The sequence below is a fragment of the Miniopterus schreibersii genome, assembly GCF_964146895.1.
Source record: "Miniopterus schreibersii genome assembly, chromosome: 3".
NCBI lineage: Eukaryota > Metazoa > Chordata > Mammalia > Chiroptera > Miniopteridae > Miniopterus > Miniopterus schreibersii.
In genome coordinates, this window is record NC_138103.1 from 12056850 (window position 1) to 12084711 (window position 27862).

The following is a 27862-nucleotide window of genomic DNA, read 5'->3' on the forward strand; positions in this document are numbered from 1 at the left end:
AGAGGACATAATGTGAACAGGGAGCTGGAAAATCAGGACAAACAATCCACTGGTCATTAAAGATCTGGGGAGGTGCCTCCTCATGCACCAGGCACTTGGCTCAGGCTAGAGCTCTGGTAGTCAACGTGTACCCAGCCTGGGCACTGCTAGTGGGAGAGACTAAGTAAGCTTCCAACAGTAAAGTTAGGTTTCAAAATGAGGCCTGGATAGAAAGTCTTTATCTTCCATTGTAGCAATAGGCCTCCCTAAAGCTAGGGGTTGGAGCCAAGGGAGGGGAGGACCTGTTCCTCAGTTCTGGATGCACCACAGCCACACTTCCCAAACATCCAATGGTGCCAGAGCCTGCATTCACCAAGCAGTTCTGAAAGTGCATTCACCACAGTGACAGAACTGAATGGGCCTCTCCACAAACTGGGGTGCTCTCAGGACTCAGATATGGGGGCCTGAAAGGGGTTGCCACACTGAAGGAGCTCTGAAGCCTCTTTAGGGGCCATCACAGAGCAAACTTTGCAAACACAGCATTCTCACTGAGCACTGGAGGAAAGTCAAATATTTGACAATCGCCTTTGATAATACACCATACCAAAGACAGTGGCAAGAACATACAACAGACTTCCCATTATTTATTTTTAGAAAGTGGTTTCTAAGAGGTTTTCTTTCTAAAATTTCCCTTTAAATGATACTAGCACTACTCCACCAAAAATTCCTACCTTTGGTTCTAAAGATTCACACTAAATGGCTTCTTAAAAACACCAATGACCAACTTATTGGGGAGATTCTAATAGAAAACGTCCATCTAATCTTATCATCGTTAAAATTCAGTAACTCAAGAGCATGTTACAGAGACATACATATTTTGAGTTAAAGAAGAATCCACATCTGAAATAACTTCGCACAATAAAATTCTACTCAGGACAATGTATTTCCAATGTCTTCTCCCACAGCTCAATCATAAGAAGGAACTTCCTTGACCTGAAACTAAAATCTAAAAGTCAGAAAGAAATAGCTATATACTCACGGTTCAGGATCTAAGGTATCGTTTTTCTTCTTTTCAAACTGATCCTTTGAAATTGTCCTTGTTTAAAAAAAATAAAAAATGTTAATTAACTGAATTAATCTGTTGAGTATTAACTATAGTTTCTGGGATATTATTTTGCAATTAGTTCTTCAAACAAAAAATAATGGTCAGCTAAAATCTCAAGTAGATGCAATGATGGCATGGACATATAAAATTCAATTCTATGGAAAACACTACCATTTATTTTTCTTTCTCGGAACATTTCCTCCTATCATCAGAACTTATTAAAAGATTTAACTAAGACTAGTCAAAATATAATGGCAAAATTGTGTTGAAATTTAAACTGGTTGATTTTTAATCAAATCTATATGGTGAGTGGCTACTGAATTTAACTGGCTTTTTTTAAAAAGTGATTTTTCGAGAGAGAGGAAGGAAGGGAGGAAGGGAGGGAGGGAGGGAGGGAAGGGGGAAGAGGAAGAGAGAGAAACCAATGAGAAACATCAATCAGTTGCCTCCCATACAAACCCTGCCCAGGAATCAAACCTGAAACCTTTTTGGTGTACCGGACAATGCTCCAACAAACTGAGCCACCTGGCCAGGGTGTAACCAATTCTTTTAATTAAAATATTCCCTCAACGACACAAGGTCAGATCTACTTGGGGATATTTTACTCTTAAAGGGGCTGAGTATTTGGTTTCTACTGTCTGTATGTCTCACAAGTGGCTATGGTTTGCTTTGTATTTGAATAAAGTAGCCTTGAGTTACAGAGTAAATGTCCTACACTGCTAGAAACTGCTTTATTGGGAAGCCCTGTTGCCTGTGCGGCGACATCACACTAGCAGACTAGCCAGTGTTGTAGAAATCATGGCAGAGTCTGGAGAAAAGAGAGAACCATAGAACACTGGTAGTCCTGGGCAGATATGGTGGCTGGCAAATTTTTAGGTATCTCAAGCATATAAATGAGCTGACCACAGAGGACAGGTATTGGGATGAAAAGGTGGACTCAGTGAAGGAATGAATGAGCCAACTCAGGCCCGTCCGCATTGGACCTAGTGAGCAAGAGAGTCAAGTCTCCGGCAAGGAAGGAGTCACATTCACACTCTGGGAGCTCATTATCTGTGTTCTAATAGCTTCATAACATAAAGGATGAAGGTAGGTACATGAGACTCATTTTCTGCTCCTGTCAGTTCTAGGAATAGGGTTAATGGGTTTCTTAGGTATAACCGAAAATTTGTAATTTCCTAAAATGGAGGATGACAGCCACTAGGAAAAGCCAAGTGTTTTAAAAGAAGGATAAGAGCAAGGTCAAGAAAGACCAATGAACTGCATGGTGGGAGCTATAGCATCACAGCCTTGAATGGAGGAAAGAACATGGAAGTGGCACTGGTATTCAGCTAAAACAGCTCTATGTTAAAGTACGAATGTGAGCATAGTTAATATGAGAAAATACACTACACACACATCAAAACAGCAGTGGTGCTTCCCTTTTACTCATGGACAAGAGACAAAAACAATTAAGAATCACCCCCGAGAAAAATGACAGGATAGTACTTACGTCTGGGGTTGTGAAGGGTCGTCACCCAGGGTAACATTCTCCCCCTGGATCTCTGTGAAACACTTCTCACAAAAATGATACCTGTCAGCAAGAAGGCCATACTTGGGTGAACTGGTCCATCATAACACACAGCCACCCAAGCAACGAAGCCACCAATCAGAGCAGGGCAGATCACCACGACGAAGGGGGGGCGTTGTTGGTTGATTGATGGGTCAGTGAGAACAATGAGAGGAACAGGGGCAGGTAGGGAAGGGCAGGATTAGAGAACAGGGAAGGGAACAAATAGCACAGACATAGAGGTAAGACGCAAACACCAAGACAACACAGAGCAGAAAGCCAAGGCAAAGCATTGATTAGCATTCGGTCTCATTGCACACATCACAGGCCATCATCACTAACAACGACTGGGCTCAGTTCAGCTCCAAGATGCAAATGTTTGCAAGGAGTTGTTAATACTAGAACTGTAAGGAGCTTCAAGTTTAGAAGTTTGAATTTTGTTATTACTTAGAAAAAAAAAATCAAATATAATTTCAGGGTTTGAGATGGAAAAAATTTACTTTGAACGAAACAGTCTAACAAAAGGCCTTAAAAAATCAATTTAAACTGAAAAAGCGTGTATTTCAAAATGGCAAATTTATGCTTGACAGCAATTCAGAGATTTTGTTTCTGGTATTTAAGCCAGAACTTTAAAGGTATAAAATGTTCAGCACCCAAAACTGGTTTTAATTTTTTTTTCCTTTTTTTCTCATGTTAATCACTTAATTGGGTTACAATACAAATGAAACCAAATCCATATTCTAGACAAACATTTAACAGAAATGCAATCGGGGTCAAAGACTTTCCAGCCATTTATCAATAAGAATATACAGAGGCAAAAAACTGATATATTGTATAAACAATACAATATATGTAAATCCACAAACAATGTTAAAGACTTTTAAAATTCAATTCTAAGCTTTGATTTAAACTTTTTGGTACTGGGACCAATCATTCATCAATCTGAGATACTCTGATTGACTGCTCTGACTTGGTGACAATCCAAGTTAAGCAAATTTAGAGTTAATCTTTAAAGCACAATCTGCATTTGAGAAATTATCCATAACCCCAATTTCTTGTAAGATAATCCAGAGCCTCAGCTCAAGCTATCAAATAAGAACAATTAAAATAGGAACTATTAAATGTTTGGAAAGGACACAAATGAGAAATCAACAAAAATGCAAGCTGATGCTGCATAAAACAAGATGGGCACACAATACTGTAAAAATAAACAAACTGAATGGAGGTGACTTATACAAGCAAAAAGAATGAGTATAAGGTAGTGACGGCAGCACAATAAAATGCGGTTTTAGTGCTCAAAGCTATGTCTACAAGATGCCAAGAGGATTAGTGTTAAAGACACTATGACGAGACTTGGCGTGCCACACTGAACCAAGAGTACAGAAGGAGATGCAGCAGCTTGTAGCTTCACTCACGCACGCATGTGCGCACACAGACACACGCGCACACACACACAGCTACAAACGACTGAGAGTCAGGCACCACCTGTCCATTTTGTCTTTATTACTAAAATAGGTCCTCCAGAAGTTCTAGCTCTGATCTTAATTAAACACATTGAGCATTTTGTCTGCTATGTTTCACTGGCTAAATGCATATAGTAAATTAAAGGCATAAAACTTTAGAGCATGCACACACCCAAGATTATACAATTTTTCAGTTTGTTGATGAGGAACATGACAGATTCCTTGTGGATAACAACTGGATTAATGAAAGTTTCTTGTTGGGACCTGTTTATTTAGGACGAAGTCATTCAATGAATTCTACCAAGATTAAAAACTCTGACCAGAAACAAACAGATTAACACTTCTGCTTTAAAATATATACAGGGGTGGGCAAAAGTAGGTTTAGAGTTGTGAGTCCACAAAACACGTTTATTCTTGTATTATGTATTTATTAATTATTGTATTATTGTTATTTCGTATCCTTACTTATGATTTATCTTTTAGGTAATGATGGCTGGTAATTTAACTTACTTTCGTCCACCTCTGTATATTATTTTTTTTCCTGAAGGAACTATAGAAATATTCTGGCTATTCACTACTTTGTAAATATTCCCATGGAGCCTTAAAATCATGTAGTGAAAGAATTTTCATGTGCAGGAGGACATGATCATCACTTGGCAAGAAAGAATGAAAGTACAGAAACTATAAATCAATTCAGTGACAACCAGAACAATAGGCAAAAAAAAATATCCCCTCCATGCAAAATATTTCCTTTTGAAAATAAAACTAGGAATTGAGTGTTCCAATTCATTTTACAATTAAACACACAGCCACTGTGGACTAGCCAGAAAAGTACCTTTGAACACATTTTGAAATGTAATTGCTGCAAAAATTACATGTGAGCCTAAATGGTTTTAAAATCCTGGACAAATTCTTAGATTTTGTTCAAGCACGACATCAAGTAGAGCAACATCCAGGAAACAAGAATAAAAAATCCACTATTTTCCAATGGGGGGGACTGGCCTGGGACAAATCACTGATAGCTGAGTGGCTGCCCATGAAGTGGCTGCAGAAACCTGTATGCTCTGTATGTAACTAACTCCCATCTCTGAAAAACCTCAGGATCGGTAACTGGGAGAAACAGAGAATTAACGAACACTAGTGCCTGTCCCAAAGCAATGCCAGAGACATTAGAGAATCGAAACTGTTAAGGTTTTAGAGGGGAGGGGGAGGGGGCCCAGGGACTAACTTTAATATCCTTCTGAGAAATGACCACAGCACACAGAAGGGAGCATGGTCACCCATGTAGTCAAACTGGATGCAACGACCCTGGCAATCAGTGGGTGACAATGTTAACGCTAGACTGCCCATATCTTACTACCTAATGCAAACTTTATTCACGCTGGAAATACGAAACGATTCAGAAATTCACTTTTCACTGTAAGAGCCTAGTTGACATTCTGCCTTGTGTGAAGGAAGTGGTTTGATGAACATGGAATTATAAAGGAGAAATACTTCACATAATCTGATGGTGATGTACATCTGGGTAACTAAAATCAGCACAATGTAACTGAAGTTTAACTGTAAGGATAATTTAATGTATGGAGTAAATTTTCAAATGCAGATTGTTTTAAGTACCATATCATATATACAAATAACTGGGATATTTATAGATAATATATATCTTACTTATAGAAAATAACTGGAAAATCTATAGAACAGTTTTCCCAATATGAGTTTCTTTCAAATTTTTAAAGTATGGAAACAAGTGAAAATGTAACCATACTCTAGTTTATATATTAGTTTCACTTGTTTAAATGGTCTCTGGGATTTTCTACTGTTTTAGTTTCCAAACAGTTTAGGACTGTAAGTGCCAAAACAATGATTCATAAGAACAGCACAGTGTTCATAAATAGTCAAAGTTGAGAATAAAAATGTAAGCAGTTAAAATGTCCAATACAGAATTAGGCCACTGCTTTCTTAGAATTACATGTTAATCTCTTCATGTTCAGTATTCTAGAAATCACATTTTAGGAGATTAAGCTGAGAAGGAGTATGCCTAACTTATAGAATAACTCTTTATTTGTTTCTACTCTTAAGAAAAATACTTTTAAAAATTACTTTGGCCAGTGAAAATGAAGCTCTATATAGAAATAAAATTGGACATTTCAGAACTTTCAAAACAATCCTGTTTGCACTCCATCAATAACTTCCCCAAAGGGGTAAGTAGTGTACCCTGATGCTATCAAATTATTGAACTTAATCGCTCTCAGCTTAAATATGGCCAAAATCTGTGCAAATTAGCAAAGGCAGGGCCCCAAAGGACTCAGGCACAATGAAACCAACAATGAAAAGGCCCCGAAACTTCAGAGATGATGGCAAGCAATCTGCTGCTTGCACTTACTTCCATACCCAAACTGGGCACCTAGTAGCAGGGGTGTTTTTCAGGGTATAATTTTAATCTATTCTCTTAAAATTTCATAACTTTATTTTGCTTGGCACATAACAGTTCCCAAGTGAATTCCTATTCATTATTTCATTAAAGACTGACAACTAAGACCACCAGGGAAGGTGTTACTGTGCCCATAACACAAACAAGAAGATTAAGCTTGATACATTACGGGATGTACTAAAGGTTATGAAGCTAAAACTATAAATGTATGGATGAGAACTTCCAGAACACTTGTCACTATGGGAGAGATTCCATTACAAAGGGGCTCTGGTATCATTTCAAACTTTGTCTTAAAACGCTTCTATTGATTGAAGGGCAAGCTAAGACAGAAATTAAATTCCAAAGAGCCAGGCAAGGCTTAGAAACCTTTTCCTAAAACATTTTTAGGTCAAGAGTTTTTTTAAAGTAGAATTTTGATGAAACTTATTAATAATATTGAATATGGTTATATATTTTTTAAAAATTAAAATAATTAAAAAACATAATTGGACGAAAAATGATTTCAAAATTCCAAATTATTCAAGCCTGTGCATGTACCCCTAAATAAATAATAAAAAGCCCTCTACTTATCTTCTTCAAAATATTGAAACATAATTACCCTAATGTTGACATTTAATATTTGAACCTAAAGAAGAGTAGGTTCATGAAGCTTCTTTGTGGTCACATAAAGAATCTAGTTGCTGATTCATAAAACAGAGGCAATGTAACTAAATTTGACCAAGATTTACAACTTGTGCTTATAATCCTTCATGCTATGGCAACATGTGGCCACTTAAAACAATAGATGCAAATAGCTTCATTTTCAAAATAATCCCCAAATATGAAGGCCATCTTTGTGTGGAGAATCAACAAAAAAAAATATTTTCATTCTGCCTCTACTTAAGGTAGGAGATATATTCTTTATAAGCCATCAACATTTGAAGAGAATGGCAAATATTTCTCAAGCATACTTACTACTTGAAAACTCTGAAATGGCCATCTTATAGAAGGGAAGTTTTTCTTGGCTCAATAAAAACACTGAATCTCATTCTGTATTGTGCTACTAATTAAAAACAAAAAGTCTATGGGTTTTTTTTTGTTAACGAATTAGCATTAACGCAGGTCTTTTCATCAGACTGTCCAGGTCAAATTACTAGGCAAATATTTACAGGGGAATACTAAATACAATGTTTCAACTTTGATAATATCTTGAAAAAGGCAGGTCAATCTTTATTAGAGTTACGCTCAACTCCAGATTCTTTCTTATACGGTTACCTTTTAGAATCTAGACCATGGCTTAAGAAAAAAATGTTACCTGATTTAGGTAGTAAAGCAAGCAGTTGTGAACTTAAATTTTTATACTGTAAAAGCATTCCTTAAAATGAAGAGACAGTGAACCTATGAGTGACCAAGAAACGCTGAAATTGTGGCCCCACTCATTGGAACTTCAGGAAAGAAATAATGTACCTGGGCTATAAGCAGACAAACATCCCTTGCCCTAAGACCTTTGTCCTGTAATTCAGGAAGCTGCTCAATGCTTACCTATTCTGATAGCTGTAGTAGGCTGCATCACGAGGAATTGTACACAGCTGCTTCCCATAGCAGCACAAAGTCTGTGGGGAAAACTCATACTGCAAAAACAAAGGAGAAAATACTAAAAGTATATTCTATTTATTGTCGTGTAACGGTTTAGTGTGGAGGGTTAGATTCAGCTAATTACTTCTGTTAGTACACTGGATAGTTTTCTAACAATTTTCACAGCTATTACACATTTTTTGATACAGTACAAAAGAATTAGTGTCTAAGAGATATTTATTACTGATAGTGAATGCACACAAGGGCAGTCAGAAATGCTTAACCCAAGGCCTTCCCCCAAAAGCACCTCTAACTTTGATCATCCATTATGATCGCTTCAAGCAATTGTTTTACTTCATCTGGGTACTTCCCAGCACACATGTGGCCAAAATGTTGAGTCTATCATATCATCATACTGCTGGACTAACCAGGGAAGTTCATTGTCCAGAACAAGTTTAAACTGTACCTTGCGTCCACAGCAATATCCAAGGGATTGCATAACAGGGTCAATTTCTTGTTCAAACACCTCTGCCAGTTTACTGCAAAACTTATAGACCCGGGATGTCTTGCGATTATACAGCCAGGCGTTGTTGAACATCAGCCAGACATCATCCACGTACTGCCAGGGTTCTTGGTACTGCCCTGTGTCCAACTTTCGCTTGATGGTGGAAAGGTCCATGGGGTTCTTCACAATGTCAAAGTAATCCTTAAAAACAAAATGGTCTCAATCTAGTGGATACCCCAAATTCCAAATGCCAGCCTTATCTTAAAATAAAATAGAAAATGCCAGAACTTATTTCCAACAGTAAGAAATGAGAATTGAAAACAAAATAAACTCTGATTTTCCTCTGATTTTACTATCTAAAATTATAATTAACATTTTCAAATGTGATCAAATTCCGTCAAAGGCAAAGTTAAAGAAAAAACACACATTAAAACTGTTTAATAAAAGATGCTGTTTAGCCCTGGCCAGCTGGCTCAGTTGATTGGAGTGTCATCCCATACACCAGAAGGCTGCGGTCAGGGCACATACCTAGGTTGCAGGTTCGATCCACTGTAAGGGCACATACAGAAGGCAACCAATAGATGTTTCTCTCACATCGATGTTTCTCTCTCCATAACAGTCAATAAAAACATGTCCTCAGGTGAGGATTAAAAGAAAAAGAAAAAAATGTGCTGTTTAATATAAGATTTTAAAAATAAGAACTTTTGCCACGAGCATGGCTGAGTGGTGGAGCGTCAATCTATGAAGCAGGAGATCACAGTTCAATTCCTGGTCATGGCATATGCCCGGGTTGCGGGCCTGATCCCCAATAGAGGGTGTGCGGGAGGCAGCCAATTGACTCACTCTCATCATTCATGTTTCTATCTCTCTCCCCCTTTCTGTAAAAAAAAAAAAAAAAAAAAATTCATGCACTGAAATTACAATGGTAAGTAAATTTATCAGACAGTGCGTTTTTCTAGAGATTCACTCTTGGTCCTACCAAGCAAAATGAAATTCCAAGATAAACACAAATACAAAAACAATAACACTGCTTAATACAATCTGTTGGGTCACCATGGCCTTTGCAAAACTACCAAGGGATATCAAATTGAAAGGCCCATGTGTTTTCTGTTTGCTTGTTAATCCTCACCTGAGGATATTTTTTCCATTGATTTTTTAGAGAGAGTGGAAGGGAGGAGAGAGAAACATCGATGTGAGAGAGGCACATCAACTGACTGCCTTTTGCACAAGCCCTAAACAGGGCCAGGGATCAAGCCTGCAACCAAGGTACGTGCCCTTGACAGGAATTGAATCCACAACACTTGAGTCCACAGGCAAACTCTAACCACTGAGCAAACCGGCTAGGGCAAGAGGCCCATGTGTTTTATAATTAATGTTCACCAATTACTTAAATTCATTTTTTAGACAGTCTTACATAAAACCCCAAATATAAAGTGAGTCTCCAGAGCTGTATACCGGAACAAGTGGGTAGTGCACCCAGGGCACACTCCCTCTCACTCACCCTAACCCCTGCATGGACCCTGTGGCTTCATAAACAGGTGGGAAACACACATTTTAATAAGACCAAGGTGTATCACTGTTTTGGCAGCGAACTTTTTTTATAGTTGGAGAAAACCCTTCAAAACAAAGTTGTTATTTTACCCAATTTTAAGAAATAGAACATGGATACTCATCAGTTACACAGGTAAAGTTATATATATATTTACTATATGAACTTACTGGAATTCCTAGGAGCTGGGGATCTACAGGCTGGCGAAAAGGTAAGGACTCTGGATCCTGTCGATACAGTGCTTCTAGGGTTGGCATAAGAGCTTGGCGCAATTCCTCCGGCTTAAAGACTGCAGTTGGAAAACATGAGGAAACAACAATATTTATATAGACCCCTCCATCGTGACACTTCAAATGAAAGCCTGGGCCATTTCTGAGAGGGGCTGAATCATCTCCCTCCCAGCCTTGAAGCTTCCTAGGGTTCTCATTTAGCGGAGTCCATGGACAATCTAAAGCTACAAATCCAGGATTTCCAAAAACATAGTAATATTGGGATTTCTAAAAACTGCATACATGTCATGAGGCCAAATACCACACTAAGTTTGCTTCTTCAGTGAGAGACATTCCAACATTAAAACTGTTTTGGAACAGAAAATAAAGCTCACTCCCAAATCTGCTTCATTGATCAAATGGTGGTAATAAAGTCCTTTCATCAGAAGGGACCTTTCTTCCTCTAATGAAACTTTCCTGTTTTTGGCTAAAGTAAATTCAAACCACCTAAGACAAATGGTTTTATACTACAACCTCACAAATGTGCACAGTAACAGAGCTATAAAAACAAGTATTTTCCCCAAAAGTTCTATATTGTTCCCTTCCACATTTACCAATGCCCATTTCTCCAACCTCTCAGCCATTCCATTTCCTACTACATTTTCTGTTGTCACCAATCCAAGGATAAAAAGTGGCTGCCAAATACATTCAAGACGGTACATTCATACGAAACCCAAATGAGTTCTAATGACATGGGAAAATGTGCACAATAACCTCTGAAGGCAAGAGCCAGGTCAGTCAGCAGTGAGTGTGTTTCGACCCCACCTTGCTCACACATATCCTGTGCATAGAAAACTGACCAATAAGAGGCAAATACGGTAGAGGAGTTCTGATGACTTGGGCTGTGATACCAGATTTCCTCTTTATGTTTTTTGTATTTTGAAAAGACTTTCTATAACAGATATGTGGTAAGCTATAATTTAAAATTCTGATTAAAATACCATAAACACTTAAAGTTCTAGTTGGAAAGTGGCATGCATCGAGTATGCTGAGAGATAAAAACCATAGCCCTGAGAAGTTTCCTGAAGTCTACGGCCAGGGACTGCCCATGTGTCCTGAACGACCTCCTGTGGAAAAGGAACACCTGGCTGCTTTAGACCTGGGACAGCTGCTGGAAATCAGCAAGTATATGGATTATCCTAGCGCAGCGCTCCCCAGTGGACATTCCTATTGGAAACACGTGCATCCTGCTCTCAGCTAACTCCTTTTCTTCTGTTTTTATAGAGATGAAGCATCACTTGGTTTTCTTTGAGTAACTCTTTCTAAGAAAACAATTCTTAAGTTAACCAATAGTTTTTTCATTCTTCTAAACTAGAGGTCAGCAAACTCTGACCCAAAGGCCAAATCTGGCCTGTTGCCAGCTTCTGTAAGCCCATGAGCTAAGAATAATTTTTGTTTTTAATGGTTGGGGGAAAAAAGAAAATAACATACTTCCTGATAAGTGAAAATTATACAACATCAAATTTTAATCTCCAAAAATAAAAACTTGTTGGAACACAACTGTGCTCATTTGCTGAGATATTGTCTGTGGCACTTTTCACCCTACAACGCAGTTGACAGTTGCAACCGAGACTTTATGACACACAAAGCCCAAAATATTTACTGCCTGGCTCTTTACAGTAAAAGTTTGCTGACCCTGCTCCAGACCTCATCATCTCCTTAAAGGTATCAAAATGACATGGTCTCATATATGGCTGATTTTGGTAGATCATTCATTCCTTTATCACACATCTGTTTAACACTTATGCAGAGGAAAATGTATTTTCAAATTCCTGTCTTTACCACACTGATGTAATAGGACTCCACATGAGTGAAAGTAGAAGTCAGAGTTGTATTCAAAATAAGTTCTCTATTACCGATGAGTATGGTGTGCTTTCTCCATACAATCAGCATGGTGCATCACATCAGCAATCCTAGAAGCATGATCCATGGATACCATGGAGAGCCCCATGCTAATACGGTAGCCACTAGACGTATGTGGCTATTTAAAGCTAAATGAGTATTAAATAAAATTTAAAATTTACTTCGTTGCACTTGCCACATTTTAAGTACTCAGGAGCTGCAGGTGGCTAGTGAACACCACAATGGAGAACACAGAAAGTTCCAGTACTGTTCCAAGGCCCTTTCTAGGGGTCTGTGAAATCAAATTTACTTCCATAATATAAAACAACTTCCATAACAACACTTGCTTTTGTGCTGTGTTAACCTTGGCACAGATGGGGCACAAGGAGGGGGAAGTAAAATTTCTAGCACAGAAGCAGCCTCACCAAACCTGACTGAGCAGTCACTGTGATCTTCGCTGCTACTGTGCACACAGGAAAATGCCGGCTGCACTTAAGAATATTCTTGATGAAGTAAAAAGTATTACTTTTGTTAAACCTCAACCCTTGGCTACACATCTTTTATGCTGTATGACAAAATGGGAAGTTGGCGTAAGGCACTTCTGCTGCATGCAATGCTTGTCTTAGAGAAAGCACTTGTGCGAGTGTTAAGAGCTAAAGTCACTGCCTTTTTTTTTTTTTAATGAAACACACAAAACTGGAAAGAATGACCGATAGACAAGATATAGTTATTCAGATATGGGTATGTGGCAGATATTTTCTCAAAAATGAACAAAGTGGAAGTTACTTCAAGGACAAATGACAGTATCTGTTGCCAAAGATAAAAAATCTGGACTTTCATCAAAAATCAGAATTTTGAAAAACTCGTATCTACCACATGAGCTTGACATCCTCTCAAACTTTATAAAACTATTTTGAAGAGATTCATAGTGATGTTAATGAACGTGATTTTAAAAATTTTTGTATAGTCAAGTATGCCATTTGGAAGATCTGCATAATTCAGTGAACCAAATTTCCAGATGACCAAAGGATCAATTCAAATTAGAAAACAGACAAATGGATTCTAATGCCAGAATATGAAAAATTCAGGGCTAAGGATTCATATTTCACACTGCAATTAATCTTTAAGAAACTTTTACTTGTTGAGTTTTGGCGTAGTATCAAAAAAGAAAATCACAATTATTTGAAAAGGCTTTTTTTCTTCCCTTTACCAACTACCTATCTGGAGTGGGACTGGATTTACTTCATGTACTTCAACCAAACAACACAACAGAGTACAAGCAGGGGCAGATACGAGAATCCAGCTGTGTTCATTCATCTCTTTGAGCCACAAAATTATAAAAAACAATGTTATATACCCACTAATTACTAATTGTTTTGGAAAAGTTATTTTTCATAAAATGTGTTCTTTATGGGTGTTACGTAATAGACTTTATTATTTTTTAAATATATCTTTATTGATTTCAGAGAGAGCAAAGAAGAGGGAGAGAGACAGAAACATCAATGATAAGAGAGTCATTGATTGAGCCCACAACCTGGGCATGTGCCCTGACCAGGAATCGAACCCCGATCGCCTGGATCCCAGGTCAACGCTCAACAGCTGAGTCACGCCTGGCCGGGCTAGACTTTATTTTTAAATGAACTAAATATTAAAAAAATTCCTAATTGAGCCAATAGTGTTAATTTCTAACAGAGCAGATAGCAACAGATAATCCACATAAACAAAAACTCTCTGGGGTCCTCAATTTTTAAGGAGTATAAAGAGGTCTGAGACCAAAAATTTGAGAACTGCTGTACTCCATAATCTCTAGGGTTCCTTCCAGTGACAAAACTATACAACAACAGACTCTAACATTTCTCTGCCATCTTTTCCAAATGTAGCCCCTGCAGGACTTCCTGAGTCCCATCCTCACATTTCCAAGGGTAACCTGACATTTTCTGACACCCTGCCACCTTCCTCACTTTTTAGACACCTCTCAAATGTGATTTTAAAAAATCACATCCAGCCCGGCCGGGCGTCGCTCAGCAGTTGAGTGTCAACCTGGGATCCAGGCGATCAGGGTTCGATTCCCGGACAGGGCACATGCCTGGGTTGTGGGCTCGATCAATGACTCTCTCACCATTGATGTTTCTATCTCTCTCTCCCCCTTTCCTTTCCTCTCTCTGAAATCAATAAAGATATATTTAAAAAAAATAAAATAAAAAAAATCACATCCATTGTGAGACTGGCTCACCCTACACAGCTTGGTACCCAAAGCATTTCTGCTTACCTGCCCCCAGCCCCTCCTGCTGTACGAGGTAACTGGGTCCCACTCCACCCCCCGCTACTTTGGGCACTCAGTTTCCTATCTGCAGTAGCAGAAACCTATAAGCTCCCACACGTGTGCTGCATGGTGATAATTTCCCTAACACCAAGGCTTTTGGTGATCTTCCTGCTTGAATCTGTTAAGTAGTTGTTCATGCCTTGCCGAGTAAAGCCCGAGATCCTTGGCCTGCTCAAGGACTCAGATGCAATTTGAACTCCGGTCCCACAGCCAGGACATCCCAGAAGACAGCCGTGCCCCTAAGGTGCCCCCCTAGAGCTAAGGCTTGTTTCTTATTATGCCATGAATCTGTGGATTCTTAGGCAGGAGTCCAGCTCGGTGTCACCATTTTTACTTGGGGAATGGCAGGCAAAATAGATAAAAGGGGAGATGAAATTCTTTTTCTGCTTTAGCTTTTAATCCACAGTGTGCAATCACAACACAATGGCAAAGCAACACAGTTCAATAAGTTCAAGAAAACAACCTACTTTTTTTGCGTGGCTGCGAAGGAGATGCTGACTGGGAGGCAGCGCCATTAGCGGTGTTCTCTTCTTCCTCTTTAGCTTCTACTTTTACTTCTGGTTTCTTTTCATCCACTTCCATCGGTTCTGATTTCTGCTCTGTTGTTTCTGATTCTTCTTTAACTTGAGAAGATCCTTGTAGATCCTCCTCCATCATCTTGAAAAAAACAAAAGTTTAGGTAATGATGCATAGATATCAAAACCTTTATTCTAATTCATCGTTATTGGAAGGCTCTTAAAAATCTATGGGTTTGTTAAAACCTTCCCCTAGTCACAGCTGTATTTAGCATTCCTTTTTTCATCCACAAGAAGGAATACAGCATTTGGTGTTAGTTGAGTCACTTTAATGCAGTATCAGTATAACTGTAGTATCAGTATAATTATAGCCCTAATTTTAAATTTTGATATGCTGGAGCGCTTAAAATATTGCATATATACATACCTACCATCACCTGCTCAGTAGTTTTACATATAGATATTTCTAGTTTGAAACAAAAATCTCCTGGAAAACTGGGGCAGGGATCAAAAACCAAATTGCTCAGAGGGCCAAATGAATGCAACAAGGAGGTGAGGTGTGAGATAGCAGGAAGTAGTGGAGACTCTGGCAAACTGGAAAGCCCATGCCCAATTTAAAGGCCCCACTGGTGCTCCGATCCAGACTGCTGCCACAGAGGACTGCAAGAAAAATGTTGACAGAGCTTGTAATTTTCAAGAAAATCCACAAATCTAGAGTTTAATTTATACTATCCCATTTTTTAAAAATTAAAAAAAAAAAAATCTTTATTGATTTCAGAGAGAGGAAAGGAGAGGAAGAGAGAGAAACAGAAACATCAATGATGAGAGAGTCATTGATTGGCTGCCTCCTGCACACCCCCGACTGGGGATTGAGCCCGTAACCCAGGCCTGTGTCCTGACCGGGAATCGAAACCCCGATTGCCTGGATCCTAGGTCGATGCTCAACCGCTGAGCCACACCCAGCTGGGCTATACTATCCCATTTTAAAAAATATCGTGAGAGCCAAACAAAACACTTTACAGACTGGATTCAGCCTACTGTCTACTAGTTTTCAAGTTCTGCCACAGCTTAATTAGTAAACAAATAAACCCCTTGTGCAATCTAACTCTGTAGAACTATAAATGAATCAAGAACGGCAATGCTGAATGATCCAAATATTTAAAATGAAAGCCTTTTTATCGTTGAGCATATTAACTGTGGGTTTGTCATATATGGTCTTTACAATGTTGAGATATTCCATTTAAATCTACTTTGTTGAAGAGGTTTTATCATAAAAGGATACTGAATTTTGTCAAATGCCTTTTCTGCATCTACTGAGATGATTATAAGGTTTTTAGCCTTTATTTTGTTAGTGTGATGTACCACATTAATTGATTTATGGATGTCAAACACAGCCTTCTATCCCTGGGATAAATCCCACTTGGTCCTTTTAATGTATTGTTGAATCTGGCTTGCTAATATTTTGTTGAGAATTTTTACATCTCTGTTCAAGGATACTGGCCTGTAATATCCTTCTTTTATAATGTCTTTTTATCTGGTTTTGGTATCAGGGTAATGCTAGCTTTACAGAATGAGTTTGGAAGCATTCCTTCCTCTTCAATTTTTAAAAAAAACAGCTTAAGAAGGATAGGTTTAATTCTTCTTTGAATGTTTGGTAGATGCCATCTGGTCCTGGACTTTTATTTTATCTAAGATCAGGAACAAGACAAGGATGTGCATTATCACAACTTCTACTCAATATAGGAAGTTCTAGCCATAGCAATCAGATAAGACAAAGAAATAAAAGGCATCCAAATTGGAAAAGAAGAAATAAAACCCAACTATTAGCACTAATAAATGACTTCAGCAAAGTTGCAGGACACAGAAGCAATATGCAGAAATCTGTTTTTTCTATATACTAATAACAAATGATCAAATGAAGAAATTAAGACAACTATCCCATTTACAAGTGCATCAAAAAGTATAAAACACCACCCTGACAGGGTAGCTGAGTTGGTTAGAGCATTGTCCTAACAGCCTAACAGGCCAAGGTTGAAGGCTCAATCCCTGGTCAGGGCACATATGCACAGATAAGTGGAGCAACAAATCCATGTCTCTGTTTCTCACTCTCTAAAAATCAGTAATTTTTTTTAAAAGAAAGCATAAAATACCTAGGAATAATAAATTTAACTAAAGAGGTAAAAGACCTGTACTCTGAACATTGTAAGACACCAGAGAAAGAAATTAAGATACAAATAAATGGAAGGATATACTTGTTCATAGATTAAAATAATATTGTTAAAATGTCCTTACTACCTAAATACACAGATTTAATGCAATCCCTATCAAAATACCAAGGGCATTCTTCTCAGGATAGAACTAATCCTAAAATTTATATGGAACTACAAAGGACGCTTAAAAGCCAAAAAAATCTTGAGAAAGGGTAGGAGGTATTATGCTCCCTAATATCAAACTATACTACAAAGCTACAATAATCAAAACAGTATGGTACTGGCATAAAAACAGGAATATAGAATAGAGAATCTAGAAAAAATTCCTCACTTACATGGTCACTTAATCTATGACAAAGGAGGCAAGGATATAGAATGGGGTAAAGACAGTCTCTTCAATAAGTGGTGTTGAGAAAAGTGTACAGATAAATGCAAAATATGAAATTGGACCACTTTCTTATCTCATATACAAAAATAAACTCAAAATGGGTTAAAGACTTAAAATGTTAGACCTGAACCCATAAAACTCCTAGAAGAAAATATAGGCAGTAAACTCTTTGCGATAGCTCTTAGCAACATCTTTTTGGATATATCTTCTCTAGCAAGGGATACAAAAGAAAAAATAAAGAAAAATAAATGGCACTACATCAAACAAAACATTTTTGCACAGTGAAGGAAACCATCAACAAAACAAAAAAGGTCTACTGAATGGGACAAGATACTGTAAATGAAACATTGATAAATAATTATATACAAAATATATAAAAAACTCATAAAGCTCAACATAAAAAAAACAAATAATCCTATTTAAAAATGGGCAGGGGGCTTGAATAGACATTTCTCTCAAGAGGACATACAGATGGCCAACAGACATGAAAGATGCTCAACCTCACTAATCGCCAGGAAAATGCAAACTAAAAACCACAATGAGATACCACCTCACACCTGTCAGATGGCTATCATCAATAAATCAACAAATAACAAGTGTTGGTGAGGATGTGGAGAAAAGGGAACCCTTGTACACTTTGGGTGGGATTATAAATTAGTGCAGCCACTATCAGAAACAGTATGGCGATTCTTCAAAAAATTAAAAATAGAGCTGCCATACGATCCAGCAATTCCACCTCTGGGTATTTACCTGAAGAAAATATAAACACTAATTTGAAAAAATATATGCCCCCATATGTTCACTGCAGAATTATTTACAAGAACCAAGATATGGAAGTAACCCAGATGTCATCAACAGATGAATGGATATATATATATACGCACATATACATATACAATGGAATATCATTCAGCCATAAAAAAGAGTATCTTGCCATTTTTGACAACATGGATGGACCGAGAGGGTATTAATGCTAAGCGAAATAAGTCAGACAAAGACAAATTCTGTATGATCTCACTTATACATGAATATAAAAAACAAAATTAACGAACAAATAAAACAAAGAGACTCATAGATATAGGGAACAAGCTGACGGCTGCCAAACGAAAGGGAGTGGAAGGATGGAGGGAAAAAAAGACTCTGTAGAAAAAAATCTTTAAAAGATTGTCATTACAATTTCAGTTTGAAAAACACTAGTTTCCAAAAACAGTGTTCTCTAAGCTTTGTATTTAAAAAAATTAAGTAAAATATAAGCTAGTACTCCTCATTTCTGGCAAAAAACAAAAAAACCCATACCTATATCTAAAAATAAATAACCAATCTGTTTTTGGTTATGAGTTCAAAGTAGCAAATAGATTAAAGAGGATATTAAAAAAAAAAAGCAGGGACATCCATGACGGACCCCTGGCACCTACCGCAGACCCAGGCTCCCCTTTGGGTTCACTGGCATCTGGCTCAATGTCCTCAGTCTTGACCTCAGCCTTCATTTCCAGCATTGGTATTTCGGGTCCTGGCTGCTGGGAGTTAGTTTCAGCACTGGCCACTGAGGATGGAGTGGGTACCCTGTTCTCAATGCTGGCTGCTGCCTGGGAAAGCTGTAAGAAAACCAAAATCATTTATCTGTTAACAAAACAATATAAATGATCTTAAACTCTGTTGCTACTCACCCAATATACAGTTTTGTGTTAAAATTTTCAATACTGACCTAATAAGCATCACTATTTGAGAGAAATAAGGAACAAAAGTTCAAATAGAATTCTAGAAGAAGATAACATCAGGTAGAAACACAACTGATTTCTTGCCAATAATACAGAAATGGAAGAGCAGAGCTTTCTATGTGTGAATATAAAATTATTTTCTGCAAGTTTTCTACCTAAGCCATAGGACCTCCTATTTTAAAATTAATTCTTTCCATTGAGATCATTAACATTTATAGTTAAAGGCTGATTTATAAATATATAAGTATATATGTAGAAAAGGGAATAAAGTGCCCATATGAAACAAGAATATATAATTAGCTTGTTAATTGCAGGAACAGTGGAGGGATTGGTGGCAGAGGAATAAACAAACATTAAGGAACCACTAAAAGAATTCTAAATTTTCGAAGTCTTACCCAAAGCAGTTTAAAGTAAACAAAAGATAAGGTAAAATTAGAAAGGTTTCGGAGAAATACAAATAGTAATGTTATCTTGGAACTGTTGTTGGGATTAATTTTGATATTTTATAAATAAATACCTTCAGTCCCCAAGAATAAAGTTAATGTATTTCAGGGGGAGAGAGGTTTCTAAGTTAGACCGGTAAGAAAATGGATACTAAGATATCTGTGATAGTAGGCGGAGGTGACAAGAGGGCAGCCTCAGGTCCCTGGGTCAGTGGGTCAGCCCAGCCTAGAAGAGCGTGCAAACTGGGCATCTCTAGCAGGTCCATGGAGGATTGGGCAGATCTGAGCCACAGGAAGTACTAACCTGGGTCTGCCATGTTGTCATAAAAAAGAAAAGGCTTCTAGCCTGAAAACAAGGCCAATAGGCAAGGTCAAAGCATATACAATCAGGAACATGACCACATCCTTATGATGTTAGGAGAAATACCAAAACTCAGAAAACATCAATCTAGGACAGATAATGGGAAACAGACTGCTCCTCTACAGAGGTAGCTTGAAAATTCTACAGAGGACTTGCATATTATTTCTTTATAATTGCTGATTTTTGCAAACTCATTTAATTAGAGATGATAATCCTAAGTCATGTCCTGCCAAACACAGCCTTTGAAGCCAATGTTGGAAACACAACACAGCTCATTATGGTTCTATTAGAGTGCAGTTACATTTTGGGGTAGTACCAAGATTCTGCAGCAACTTCAAGACAGAATTAAATTTTTTTTTAATTGATTTGAGAGAGAGAAAGAGAGAGAGAGAGAAATATAGTGAGAGTGAGAGAGAGAGACATTGATTTGTTGTTCCACTTATATATTTATTGGTTGTTTCTTGTACGTGCCCTAACTGGGGAGCAAACCCACAACCTTGGCATATGGGGATGACACTCTAACCAACTGAGCTACCTGGCCAGGGCCATCATGACAGAAATTTCTGTGGGAAAGTTCTCAAACAAGACAGAGAGGCTCACCGGAGTGCCTGGAGGCTGGGCATGCACAGGCGTTGGCTGCTGCTGCGATGACTGAGGAGTGGCCACAGATGGGGGCTGAACTGGGGTCTGAGGCTGCGGGGTCACCTGGGCTGCTGCCTGGACCGTAGGGGTGCTCTGGGCTTGACTAGCACTGGGCACTGAGCCAGGAGTCGGGGTTGGAGTCTGCCCGGAAGACGACACAGGAGTCGAAGGCTGGGTGGGAGCTGCTGGCTGGGGAGGAGTCATCACAGGTGCTGTTGGATGTTGGAGAGATGGCATGCCAGCAGCTGTGGAAGCAGGAGGTGGCGTCTGGTGCAACGGTGACTGTGTCACTGGTGGGCAAGGCAGCTGGGACCCAAGCATGTTCAAAGGATTAGGAAGAGCAGCACCAGGCACTTGCCCCTATCAGAGGGAACAGAGTATGTTAAAATTACTTCCCCCATTTGAAAATGCAGCAACAGATTTAAAGAATTAAATGTATGAATATCTAATCATGGTTTCTTGAAGAGGTCTGCTGGTTTTAGGGGCATGTTCCACTTGCAAATATTCATCCAGCTGTATACTTATTATAATGTGCACTTTCCAATAAAGTTAATACTACAAATGTTTCTTATCCTTTGACTTATATAACTTAAAACTTCTGGTTTAAACAAACATATCCACTCAGCTTACTAGCTTCATGCTCCATAATATCCACCCACAACTAAGACCACCAGAAAAGGTATTTATCTTTAAAAAAAAAAAAAGTTGTTGAAATACTGAAATGTTTCAGTGCAGTGGTATCAACAGAGGACAAGCTTCAGAACACCTGCAGACCTTTGAAAAACTGATTCCAAATCACTGGTCTAGAATGAGGGTCTGTAAACTACTGCCCATGGCCAAAACCAGTTAGCTGCCTGTTTCTGTACTAAAGTTTTAATGGAACACAGCACGCTCAATCATTTATGTAGAAATGAATGTGGCTGTGGCTTCTTTTGCCCCACAATGGTGGAGGTGAGTAGTTAAGACAGAGTCTACAAAGTCAAATATATTTACAGGACAAATTTGCTGACCCTGTTCTAGGGCAATGACATGTTATGGAAATTAAGAATTAATGAACAGGCATTTAGAGAGTAAATTTAGTGTAGTCAACTATTTTTATTCAATATTATTTTTCAAATTTTTATTGATGTCAGAGAGAGGAAGGGAGAGGGAGAGAAACAGAAACATCAATGAGTCATTGATCGGTTGCCTCCTGCATGCCCCCTGCTGGGGACGGAGCCCACAACTCGGCATGTGCCCTGACCAGGATTGAATCACGATCTTCTGAATCATAGGTCGATGCTCAATCGTTCAGCCATGCTGGCCGGGCTCAATAATACTTCTTGTTAAAAAATTAAAACATAAACTTCATCTTTTGGGGAAAGATTTGGCCTATTTTAAATATGTGTACATATACATGCAGCAACACTAATATACTATTAACAATTAACAAGGGTTTTAAAAAGGCAGTAAAATGAATAGAAAATAGTTCTCTTCAGCTTGAGACTGAATAAGTAAAAATACAATGAATAAGAGGACAACTACTCAACTGACCCAGCTGGCCTGACTTCACCTGAACGGTTCAGAGACAGGCAACAGGATACACAAACCAAAATCATGAGCAGTGAACTCATGGGACCCTTACTCTTTAAAATTCAATGTCTCTCAGGATTGCATATGAAACTTAAAATTTAAAAGACACAAATAAAAAAACAAGAAAAAGACGACAAAAACCCCAAAAGTCAAAATGCAGAAGAGCACAGACCAAAAAAACCACAAATCACTCTACTTTTACATAAAGTTCACCCAAAGGTGGGTAAGAGTCATTCCAAACAAAGTAAAAATAACACAACAAAATGAGGAAAAAAATCAAGAGATGCTAAAAGATGAAAATGAAATGTGTAGTCTAGAATTCTAATGTCCACGAAATGAGACAAGCTCAAGTTAGTAGGAAACTGGGGTTATATCAATGTAGGTGGCCCGAAGGCAAATGGTACCTGTGACACGCCTGTCTGGGCCGCTGGCTGCCCCATGCCTACACTGTTCACACTCATTGCCCCGCTGGACGAAGGGAACTGGTTCTGTGGCAGGAACTGGTTCTGCGAGGGTGCCTGGGCCATCATGTTGTTGGCATGTGCACCCATCATGTTCGGAGGCTGAGGCATTCGGGAAGGAGAAATGGCCATCTAAAAGACAATAAGCATCATTGAGATTTCAGAGGACAAAGGCTGAAATATTCAAGATAAACAAGAGACAGAAATCTTCAAATCCTCCCTTCCTCTCAGAAAGAGAAACACCACTCACTAAGACCTTACAGCTCCGAGGCACTCTGCCAGCTTTCTCATGCAAAGTCTCTAATGAGTCGGCTTCAGACTGTCCTCTGGATAGAAATCAATAACATGCTACAATTTAAAGTTCAAAATATGCTTTTATGAGTTCTCTGAAGCATTTAGAAAGCAGCCGCAGGAAAGTAAGCTCTAGGAGTCAACAGACTGACAAGTCCCTCTCGGCCACAAATCTGAGGCTGCCTATTCAATCTACAGAACTCCATCTTCTCAAACAGTAGTAAGTCCCTATGAATTTGGCATTCAAATAAAAATAAACAATGGTCAAATAACTTCCACTATAGTAATGAAGACCAAAAAGAGAGAGATATGAAGGAAATAAAGCATAACCCAAATCCAAAGGAACAGGTACCATAGGATTCTAGACAATCTACAATTTCAGTGCTTAAATAATTTTCCTTGTTTGGGAAAGGCCTTCTCAGCACAGCTAAGGCAAGTAGGACTTACCCCTGGAACGGAGCCCATGTTGTTCATTGGGACAGAATGGTTCATGGGGGATGCTGCGCGCGGTCCCATGGGAGCCTGTGGTAACTGTACATTCCCCAAGGGCATCGGGTTAAATGAATTCATCCCTGTAAATGTACCCACAATTGTTCATTAGGAAAAGCAAAACAGAATTACAACTTGCCCAATAAACTCTAAGCAAAATAAGATGGAACACATACACAACTCATACAACTGGCAGGAAATCACCCAGCTAATCAGATGATTAAGTAACAGAACTTTCATATCCAGGAAGAATGGCACAAATGCTGGCAAGGATGTTATGGTGGGGCTTGGGGTAGGCAGGACAAAATGAGGAGATGAGGGCAGAAAGTTAGGTAAACCACAAAAAAACCCACAAGGCTGAGGAAGCACTGATCAGCATGGCAGCACCCTGAACAAAAAGTGTCAAAGCAACTAAGGAGACAAGGCTACATTGGGAAGGTGCTCCCACCAACTACGGAAGAGGTGTTAACCAAGGCCAGGGCACCAATCTGAGCCAACGTCTCACTAACGCCTTCTGGAGCATCTGGCTTCCATCTTCTCTCCTGCAGGAAACCCGTTCTCATCTCCCCCACCCCCATCCCAGTTTTCTAGCTGTTCAGCTGGGTTTATATTTATTGTTAGAATCTGGGATAAGACTCAAAATATGGTTTTAATTTTGCAAGCAAGTTAAGTGTTTAGAAAACATCCAAGGGTAGCCAGTTCTCAACCTCAGCCTTCTCACTACAGACTAGAAAAATCTCATTTTTGCAGTACCTTTGCCACCCCGGGGCTGTCCACCATCCACAGGAATGTCACACCATGAAAGACACCTCACTAGCCCCTAAGCGTCTCTAGACCACGGCCTCTCATTCTTTGTAATTTCCCACAATCCTCTGTAAACTGTTTCCTCTATAATATCAGTTTATCTACCATGTCTTTTTCAGTATGCAATGAGATTACTGCAACTTAAAAAATGACCTCTTCTCCCCTCCTAAACTACTCTACTAACAGCAGGGCCAAGCCTTGCTTTAGAATCTTTGGATAATGTCACCAACCTTATTTCACAACCTGTAAAAACACCTTACTGTTTAAGCCTCAATTAGATAAAAACTGTAAAAGGTTTGAAATGCCCCTCGCTCTCAAACTCCCAAACTAAAACGACAGCTCAACCAAGCAAAAACCATAGAATTTTCAACCTGAGAAAGGACCTTTAAAAGTTGCTGAGACCAGCTGCCAGCACCCCAGCCTGCCCTGGCTAGGCTTGACCACCTGAGCTCACAGGGCCCAGAGCAGCCATTGCACTTTCTCCACTACACCCCCAGTGCTGATCGCTGCCCCAAGATTGGCCTGATGCTCTCCTTTCACACATTCAGAAATGATTCCTTCCCCGACCTACAATGATTTTTTGTGAGACTCTTCCTAAAAGTAATGACTTTTCCTGTCCATTTTTTTAAAAAAAAAAGTCTAAATCCTGCTTTCTGATTTCCTTGGAGATCTGCCTATGATCTCCTAACTTCCAAATACAACTGATATGCACACTGTCTGTGGAAATGAATTCTGCTCATCAGCAAAAAGGAATGGAAGGAAGAGCTATAAAGAAATACAGAGGAAAAGAGGAAAAAAACCAACACTCTCGGTGGCTGTTGAATGGTAAACCAAAATATGATTTACAGCAATAGTTAAAGTACCTTGAGAAACCTGCATGCGATTCACTGGCAGGGGCATGGGCCCATCTATAATGGCAGAAAAAAAAAAGTTATTTAAAATAACCCTTGATTTAGGAATTTATTTTGAGTACTTCAAACTTAAAGAAAAAAACTGGTCAACAGGTCCCAAAGCACTGTGCATACTGATGCCAGCACACCCTTTAAAGGGCCTCTCCACAAGAGACTCAATGTCTAAACATAGGCCAATGTACAAGGTCATGACCACTATCAGTCTCCAAAATGTGGGCTTCCTGAGAACATAATTCCATATACTTAGAAACACTCCCCAAACACAGAAGGAAAAAAAACAAGTAAACAGACTAAGGGCTGATAGAAGGAAATGAAGTCCTTACTTGGAGGTCTCACAGGTTGTGACTGTGGAATCCCAGGGGGCTGTGCCCCAGGGGCTGGTAAGGCTGGTTGGTTACCCAATATGCCTTGTTTGTGTAAACGTGACCTCCGTTTTTCTTCTAGTTCTTTTTGTATCTTATAGATTTTCTCTGCTAATAAGTGATAGTATTCATCCTACAAAGGAATAACATTTAATATTAGGCAGTCAAAACTACAAAAAAAGAATGATCTGGTTTGTATGTTCTAACAAACTAATGAACCTTTTTATTAAGTACACTGGCAAAGGTAAGTATTCAACACTTCTAATAAACCAAAGGCCCAAATTCTTGTTGAACTCCTAGTTACACTACAGGACTTAATACACAGTAGGTACTAAACACATGTTACATTTCATTCCACCACTGAACCTCTTCTTGGATATTCACTGGTGCTGGCAATAACATGTATAAGCATAAATAACACTCACATGGATGTAAACATGATAGCCATGGATAAAATGCAATTTTGTATACTTCATTTACCACTATAGTGGTGATAGTGTAGTAAACTAAGAGAGTTGTTTTATCAGCTAAGTGTCTCTGGTCAGCCTCCTTAAGGTGATATGAGTCTACCCAACTAACATATTCCCCATTTCCAGACAAGTATGCCAGACTGATGCAGTTATATCTAACATAGGTACTGTGCAGGCTGGAACATGTAATGGCAACCTACCCGGCTGTTGGCAGACTCATACATGTCCCCTTCTACTTTCTTAGCGTAGGCCACTAGGTTCTCCATGCGGCGATCCTTCAGGGCTGCAGGGTCAGGTGTTGGGAAGATGGCTTGCACGCTAGAAGGACAAGAGACTCCATCAATCCACTTTCAATACATCAGTATCTTTCCATTTTATATGTGACATGGAAAGAGAAGCTCATCTACCTTTGGGGGTGATACATTGTTGACAGAAATCCCAAATTTGTCTTGCCTAGGATATGAGTACACAAATGCCCAAATTTCCCTCAATTCTCAGGGGTCTCCAGAAATACAATCTTGAGCCATAAAATAAGGCAAAGCTTCTGAGCTAATCCCAGCCCCCTCATGCATCTCAGTGCTCAAAGGACATACTGTCACAATGCCAACAACCACAAAATGTTTCCATCACATGTGAAGAATGGGTGAGATGGGAACATACAGTTTATGTACTAGATGGCTCCGCAGGTCCTGGGTGACATGTTCATGCCAGCCTTTCCGAACACCAGTGCTGGAAGGAGGTGCTGCTGTCGGTATAGTGCTGAGGGTTCCAATGTTTCCAGAGTTGGAGCCATCATTCATCAGTGGGCTAAGGGAAGAACAAGAACACTTTTTTCATCTACTGAAGTGACTCAAATGTGCTTCATTTAAGTAAGGCCTTCAACCAAAAGAGACTTAAAAAGTTTAAGTTACAAGAGTCAAGTGATGTATATACAACAAAATTGAACCATGTTCTATCTATTATCTGCTCTACATTTATAATTAAAAGAAAAATAGCATGCCTCCATCCAAATTATTTTCTCTGCTGCACATTCAGAAAGAATCACGGCTTTTTGTGTGACTCCCAGCCCACTTTCATGTGTGACTGTCACTCACACAGGAGCAGACTGAAACATAGGTCTTACTTTGTGGCCCCAAGGGAAGTTGGAAGAGCTGATTCTGAAATCAAGTTCGGTGGCTGCTGATCTGCTGTTATTCCTCCTGCTGGAATGTTCATTGGGTTATTTCCTTTAAAGACATAAAAGAAATCAACTCCTAAGTTATAATATACTCTTAAGAGTTCCAGTCACCATATGAATAAGTAATTCTTAATGAGCTATAATAATCAGCACTATGGCAGGAACTCTGGGAGTTATATTTTCAATAATGGTGACTGATATGTAAAAATTCAGTTGCAGACTCTTTCCCACTGTACTTTGTAACTAAAATAAGACAGTTTCATGGTGGCTATATGGTATCATAAGTGTACTCTAAGGCTGTGGAAGAAACTAGAAATGATTAATTTCAGCTTCAGATTTTGATTCTGGCTAATATCATGCCCTAAACAAGTGAGCTGATTTGTCACATGTGTGTCATCTATTTTTTTGCATATCAGAAAATATAACCATAGATACTGAATGAAGGTGAAAAACATAAATGGTCAATTTGTCTACAGTATTCA

General features: G+C 38.8%; 1 protein-coding gene across 5 annotated transcripts in view; it reads right to left on the reverse strand.

Annotated features, from left to right (window-relative positions):
• CREBBP (CREB binding lysine acetyltransferase) overlaps window positions 1–27862 on the reverse strand; it is a 133551-nt gene that overhangs the window by 18778 nt on the left and 86911 nt on the right. For 3 of the 5 annotated variants that reach the window (XM_081133701.1, XM_081133700.1, XM_081133698.1), the window contains 15 exons: window positions 27327–27429; window positions 26864–27010; window positions 26404–26521; window positions 25695–25866; window positions 25324–25368; window positions 23615–23739; window positions 22820–23008; window positions 20802–21203; window positions 19095–19274; window positions 15034–15223; window positions 10303–10421; window positions 8545–8784; window positions 8046–8134; window positions 2574–2684; window positions 1019–1075 (listed from right to left, as the gene is read on the reverse strand). In XM_081133701.1, the coding sequence (XP_080989827.1) occupies window positions 1019–1075; window positions 2574–2684; window positions 8046–8134; window positions 8545–8784; window positions 10303–10421; window positions 15034–15223; window positions 19095–19274; window positions 20802–21203; window positions 22820–23008; window positions 23615–23739; window positions 25324–25368; window positions 25695–25866; window positions 26404–26521; window positions 26864–27010; window positions 27327–27429 (2287 nt within the window). The remainder of the gene's footprint in view (window positions 1–1018; window positions 1076–2573; window positions 2685–8045; window positions 8135–8544; window positions 8785–10302; window positions 10422–15033; window positions 15224–19094; window positions 19275–20801; window positions 21204–22819; window positions 23009–23614; window positions 23740–25323; window positions 25369–25694; window positions 25867–26403; window positions 26522–26863; window positions 27011–27326; window positions 27430–27862) is intronic. The other 2 variants (XM_081133697.1, XM_081133699.1) reach the window with 1 other exon arrangement.